The sequence below is a fragment of the Elephantulus edwardii genome, unplaced genomic scaffold, assembly GCF_000299155.1.
Source record: "Elephantulus edwardii isolate Elephantulus edwardi_28Jun2011 unplaced genomic scaffold, EleEdw1.0 scaffold00128, whole genome shotgun sequence".
Lineage (NCBI taxonomy): Eukaryota > Metazoa > Chordata > Mammalia > Macroscelidea > Macroscelididae > Elephantulus > Elephantulus edwardii.
In genome coordinates this window covers 2,898,110-2,905,128 of record NW_006399878.1, presented here as the reverse complement: position 1 = coordinate 2,905,128, position 7,019 = coordinate 2,898,110, and the positions used below count along the sequence as shown (strand labels likewise).

At 40.5% G+C, this 7,019-nt stretch overlaps 1 protein-coding gene across 1 annotated transcript in view; it reads right to left on the bottom strand.

Moving 5' to 3' along the window:
* Positions 1-7,019, bottom strand: part of MTMR7 (myotubularin related protein 7) — a 219,195-nt gene that overhangs the window by 107,240 nt on the left and 104,936 nt on the right. Inside the window, exon 4 of the mRNA XM_006893550.1 lies at positions 2,503-2,660. Within this exon, the coding sequence (XP_006893612.1) occupies positions 2,503-2,660 (158 nt within the window). The remainder of the gene's footprint in view (positions 1-2,502; positions 2,661-7,019) is intronic.

Sequence of the window (7,019 nt, the reverse complement as noted above, 5' to 3'; positions counted from 1 at the left end):
TGCTGTGAAGTCACTTGCAACTCATAGCAACCCTATGTACAGCAGCCCTAAACTCTGCTCTGTCCTGTGTCAATCTCACTGTCTCCGACACACCCACACTGATTACCCCAGTCACTGAAGCAATCCACCTCATAGAGGGCCTTCCCCTCCTGCACTGTCCCTCTACCCTCCCAAGCATGATGTCCCTCTCCAAGGAAGGAGCAGCCCCATTTAACCCTCTCTAGGATGAACTTGTTTGTTTTCTTAGCAGTCCATGGTACATTCAATACTCTTCCCCAGCACCACAGCTCAAAGGCAACAATTATTCTTCTATCATCCCTAGTCATTGTCCAACTCTCTGACACATAACAAGTGATTGCAAAGACTATGGCCTGTATCAGGCACACCTTAGTCTCCAGAGTGGCACCATTGCTCTTTAGCACTTTGGAGAGGTCCCTTAAAAGCAGACTTTCCCATCGCAATATGCCTTTTAATTTCCTGGCTGCTGGTGCCAAGAGTTTAGACTGTGGATCCAAGCAAACTAAAGTTGTGAAGAATCTCAATCTCTTCACCATCCATCCTGACCCTGCAAGTATATGCACTGAAATATTTTAAGTGTGGAGGGACAGCGCAGGAGAGAAAGATCCAATGGCATGGACTGATACAGTAACTGGGGCAATGGAGGTTGGTGTGCCAGAGTTAGTGAGACTGTCTCAGGACAGAAAAAAGGTTCAGATCTGCTGTTGTACATAGGATTGGTATGGGTCGTAGACAACTCAACCATACATAACAACAACAACAATTACATGTATATATCGCCACACCCACACACATACACACCCATATCCGACATACATATTTATATATAAATTCTGGAAAGGAAATCATAACAGAAGCCCTAGTGGCACAGTGACTAGAGAATTTGCTTAATATATTAAAAGTATTAACAGTGGCTCGCTGGCACTTAACAATTACAAGAACAACATAGAGAGAGTTCAGTTGGCCTAGGGGACAGAAAGCTATGCTACCAAGCCAAAGGTGGGTGATTTTAATATGCAGCCCTCAGGTCTGGTTTTAATTGTTTTTGGTCTAACATTCTTCTAAGTGGTATAGCACTGTTCTGTCCATTTGCTGTACACAGGTAATTCGTGATTGCTGTGATGCTGAACACTGTGATGCTGATGTGTCAAATGTGATAATAGTTACCCATGGTGGACAGTGTTTGGTGGAGCTCCCTGATTAAAACAAGCTTGGAAGCAGGAGTGGTATCCACTTCTGAAATAGCTTGCCTCCAGAAACCCTATGTACTTGGAGAAACTATGAAAGTTATATACAAGTTTTCATGTCTTTCGTTCATATATAGCATTATCGTTATTCTTGTTGTTGTTGTTGTTTTGTGCTATCAAGTCACCCACGACCCACAGCAACCCTACTTACAGCAGCTCTGAAACCTGCCCTGTCCTGAGCCTCACTAATTCCAACACATCAACCCCCATTAGTCCAGATATTGTATCAATCCATCTCATATGATGATTTTAATACTCTTGTTGTTCTGTGCTGTCTAATTTTAAACAATGAATAGTATAATATGTGTTAATAAAAACATTACCAACTCTGCAGATGAGAAAAAAATCTGAGGAAAATGTTGAAAATAGAAAAACTGTTAAAATAAGATGTTGGGTGATGCTTCTGTAATTCTGTAATGCTTCTGCATTCATTTTCTTATTGAGAATACTAACAGTTAACAGTGAAACACCACTGATTTGTGAGTCCACCCCCAGGGAAAGAGTTTGTCTCAAAACAGGACTTTACTACTCCTTCTTCCCTTCCTTCTTTATTCCTTCCTGTAAGTGCAGACACATTTCTCCCCAATTTCTCTAGGGATGCCTCTTGGTGACCTTCTGTACTAATCAAGAGTTCCAGTGAGCAGAGAGAAGAGCCTTTGCCAAACAGTCATCAGAGTCTGACTTCCCCACTAATCACTTTCTAGGCTATAAAAAGGCTGGATGGGAATGGTTCTCCCACCGACAGCCAGGCCATCACAGGATGGGTGTGGTGGGACTAGTCTCTGTGGTTCTTGGAGTTTCATGGCTCAAATGTTCTTATTCTAGGCATGAGGGCTTCGGGGAGAATGCAGATGCAGTAATTAAGGATGACACAGAATTGCTGGGAGAGGCTATTCCTTTGAGAGGGACAAGATGCTTAGAAAGGACAAGTGTTGGCAAAGAAGAGAAAAGACCCTCAACCAGGTGGATTGACACAGTGACTGCCACAATGGGCTCTAGTGTATCAGGAAGTGTGAGGATGGCAGAGGATAGGACAGGGTTCAGATGTGTTGTTCATAAGTTCAGATGCATTGTTCATTGGATCACATATTCAACTCAATGGCACCTAACAACAATTAACAACACACAAATAACCACAAAAACGAAAAAGCAAAAACAAATGTCAGGCTAAACTATTTGGAATCAGGATTTCATCTGGATTACACATTTTGACTTTCAGTGAACGGCCTCCACTCACTCTGTAATCTCTATTCACATCGCTGAGCTGCCAGTGGTTATTAGGAAGGCCCATCCGCTTGTACTCTTCACCGAGGTCCACCAGGGTCCAGCCTTGTTCTCGCTCTTCTTTGTCAAGCTTGGGATTGAAGGAGAAGCAGTATAATTCCTCGTATTTCACTGCCAAAGAAGAGAAAATACATTCAAATCAAGCTAAGTCAAAGCTAGAACCGTACTTCCCCAAACCATTCTGTCTAAGCAGGCATGTAGATAGCTGAGCCAGACTCATGTCATACACACTGCCAGGAGCGTCCTACCCCCACTGCCACAGTCATCATCTCCTTCCCATCACTAGCAAGAAGTCCTCATACCATGTGGACACAATTTAAAAAGAGATTTGTTTTCCTTTTAGGCCTTCCCCACTTACCACCCCCTTTTTTGCTTTAAGAATGAATATATTTTCCAAAGACCACATAAAATAGTCAAACACTATTGAGTCAATTGTGATTCAAAACAAATCTTGAGTTTAGTCCAGGATAAGGCAATGTTGTTAACAGGGTCGCTATGAGTGACAGTCAAACTGAAGGCACCTAACAACAGTAGACTATTCAGAAGGTTTCCCAGACTGTATATCTTTATGAAAGCAGATAGCCTCATCTTTCCCTCCACAGCACCTGGTGTGTTCAAAATATGGAATTTTTTGAGATTTGAATATCTTAAATAATATCTAGCACAAAAGTAATTAATTAAGAATGTATATAGTCATTATAGAGCTCTGGTGGCTAATGGGTAGGGATTTGTACTACCAACTGTAATAGCAGGTAGTTTGAATCCACCAGCTGCCCCACAGGAGAAAGATGGGCAATTGCCTCCTGTGGGATTTACAGCCTCTGGAAACTTTCTGGAGGGTTAACTGTAAGTTAGTTCCAACTCAATGGCAATGGGTGACTGATATTCATTAAACACCAAAATTTCAATTTACTTAAGAAGAAAGACTTATTTCAATCTTGAAAAACAATCTCTGTTGTGCTTAATTTAAACCCAATTGTTGCAGTCACAATGTCAGTCCATCTTCTTGAAGACATACCTCTTTTTCATTGAACCTCGACTTGTATTTGTTGTTAGATGCTGTTGAGCTGCATACAATTCAGTGACACTATGAACAACAGTTCTGAACCCTGTCCTATGCTGTGCCATCCTCACAGAAGTTCCATTAAAAAGGCAAATAGAAAGAGTGAAATTAATTTTAATAATATGTTATATCTAACTGAATGTAGAAAAAATAATTGTGAGGGGAATCAATCACAGGTTGTACAATTTGATGGTGGGGGTAAGGGAAATTGGAAGAAGCTGGTCTGAAAAACAATGTATTTGAATTTTGTAAATAAACTAATATACATTTTAAAAATACATCATTTCAACATATACACATTATAAAACTTATTAATGAATGCCTTATATTTTTGCCTGGTATCATCTTTGAAATGGGATGCCCATGTTTATCGGTGTAGCACATTTCACATTCCCGTTCTTCACACCAGCCACATTTCAGGCACTCATTAGCCAGTGGCCAGTGGTTACTGTATTGAAAAGTGCTGGAAGAAGCACTGACTGCAGCTGCTGAATTTTAATTTTATTCCAGCTTCTGTTCTAATTAAATGTGGGAGCCCAAACAGCTCCATAAAGCACACATCATTAGAGTCCTCATTGACACAGAAAAAAAATCTCAGAAAAATGAAGAGAGAAGCACATTATCAGGGTCACACAGAGAGTAAATGGGGAGCCCAGATGTAAGACTCCAGCAGTTTGGCCACAGGTCAGGTTCATAACAACTCTACAGCTCTTCGAGTGAGACCAATCTCATCTAACCACATGAGCCAATACAGCTCTCTTCTCCCCTTCTTCTAGTTCCTTGATCTTTTTGTTTCTTCTAGTATTATTCTCTTCAGTGTTTTAAGTTTGCCCGTCTATTTCTCATTCTGCTCATGGCATTCAGCATAGAATACTTAAATGTTACTAAATGTAGGTATACATGAATATGCTGTAAAGGTTAGAGTCCTGGGTGATACAAAGAGTGAACATGCTGCTAATAAAAAGTTTAGAAGTGCAAGGACCCTTAGAGGAATGCTGGAAGTAAGCCTGATGTACTTCTGAAAAGTTAGCCACTGGAGACAGTGAACAGCACAGTGCTATTCACATGCATCCGGTCACCATGAGGCGGAGTAAGCTCAACCAGCTAAGAAGAGATTATAGAGGAACACACAAACTCAAAACTCAATTTCAAATTTGGGTTGGTTTCTGTTTTTTGTTGTTTTGTTTTGTTTTGTTTTGTTTTTTACAAGTAAGACAGACTGATTTACATAGGTGAATATGAAAAGAGTCAAAGTTTAAGTTCCAAGTCTTTTTCACAGTAGTGTATTCCTTTGTATATATAAGACCAATATGATTGTTATGTATCAGCGAGAGACAAGGCTCCAGGAGTTGATGGCTTACCAATTGACATATTTCAACAAACAGACGCTGCCCTGGATGTGCTCACTAAGTTGTGGCAAGAAATCTGAAGAAAGCTGGCCCACTGACTGGAAAAGATCGATATTTGTTCCCATTCCAAAGAAAGGTGACCCAACAGAGTGTGGAAATTATCGAACAATATCATTGATATCACATACAAGCAAGATTCTGCTGAAAATTATCCAAAAACGTTTGGAACAATATATCAACAGAGAACTACCAGATGTACAGGCTGGATTTAGAAGAAGTCGTGGTCCTAGGGACATTATAGCTAATGTCACATGGATCTTAGCAGAAAGCAAAGAATACCAGAAGAATGTCTGTGCTTCATTGACTACCCAAAGGCTTTTGACTGTGTGGATCACAACGTTGTGGCTGACTCTGAGAAGAATGGGAATCCCAGAACATTTGATTGTACTAATGTGAAACTTATACTTGGACCAAGAGGCAGTTGTCAGAACAGAGCAAGGAGATACCACATGGTTCAAAATCAAGAAGGGGTTTCATCAGGGATGTATTCTGTCTCCATACCTTTTCAATCTGTATGCAGAACAACAGATCATCCAAGACACTGGGCTGTACGAGGAGGAATGTGGCATCAGGATTGGTGGAAGAACCATCAACAACCTGCGTTACGCAGATGACACAGCCCTGCTTGCTGAAACTGAGGAGGACCTGAAGTGCTTGCTGCAGAAGATCAAGGACTACAGCCTCCTATATGGACTGAAGCTCAACATCAAGAAAACAAAGATTCTAACCACTGGGCCAATTGGCAGCATCAGCATGGATAGTGAAGAGATTGAGATAGTTAACAGTTTTAATTTACTTGGCTCCACAGTCAACACTCTTGGTAACAGCAGCCAGGAAATCAGGAGACGAATTGCATTGGGGAAAGTTGGCTGTGAGGGGCCTCTCAAGAGTACTGAAGAGCAACGATGTCAGGCTGGAAACTAAGGTGTGCCTGATCCAGGCTATAGTCTTTGCAATTATGTACTATGCATCAGAGAGTTGGACAGTGAGTAGGGTTGATAGAAAGAGGATTGATGCCTTTGAGCTGTGGTGCTGGAGACAAGTGTAGAATATACAATGGACTGCTAGGAGAACAAACAGGTTTGTCCTGGAGAGGGTAAAGCCAGAGTGTTCCCTGGAGTCAAGGATTCTGAAGCTTTGTCTGACATATTCTGGGCATGTTGCAAGGAGGGACTGGTCCTTGGAGAGGGACATCATGTTTGGCAGAGTGGAGGGGCGGCGAAGGAAAGGAAGACCTTTGATGAGATGGATTGATTCTGTGACTGGAGCGGTGGGAATAAGTGAGTATGAGATGGCTAGGTTGGCATAGGATAGAACAGCATTTAGAGCTCTTCTACATAGGGTTGCTATGAGTTGCAAGCGACTCGATGGCACATAACAACAACAATAACAACAGCAAGAGAAATGATACTGTATTTCAGTCTCTTTGGATGTCATATTTCTCAACTTCAAAATCTGAAAAACTATCACAGTAAAGAAAGACAATAACACATCCACAGGTGCATGCACACACAAAAACAATTTTCTATAATGTAGATAATAGACTAGATGATATTCAAAATTTAATACTTTTCTGAGAACATATGTCTTTGACACATTTTTTCCATCTCCCAGTACCATTTTCCTCTCTTGGCTCTAATTCTCTAATATTAACTGCAAATGCAATTTTCTAAGGATGTCAAAAGAATCTATTGAGAAAGCTGCCTTGGTAAAACAAGAGCTAATTAATATCATAGAGTAATGGAAGTTAAGCTTTTGCTTTTAAATATTTACAAATACATGTAAGGATAGGAAAATGTTCTAAGAGTTATATTGATTGTGTCCTCTATGTGGGCTGATGCATTTTTCAACTGGGAATAAGCCTGAAGACTGTGCATAAATTAGAGCAAGACTAATTTATAGCAAACCTGAAAAAGGTCACTCTTGGACTTGATAACATTAGAAGATATTACCAATAAAATTATGGAATGTTTTATTTTCAAGATATTTTCTTTTTGG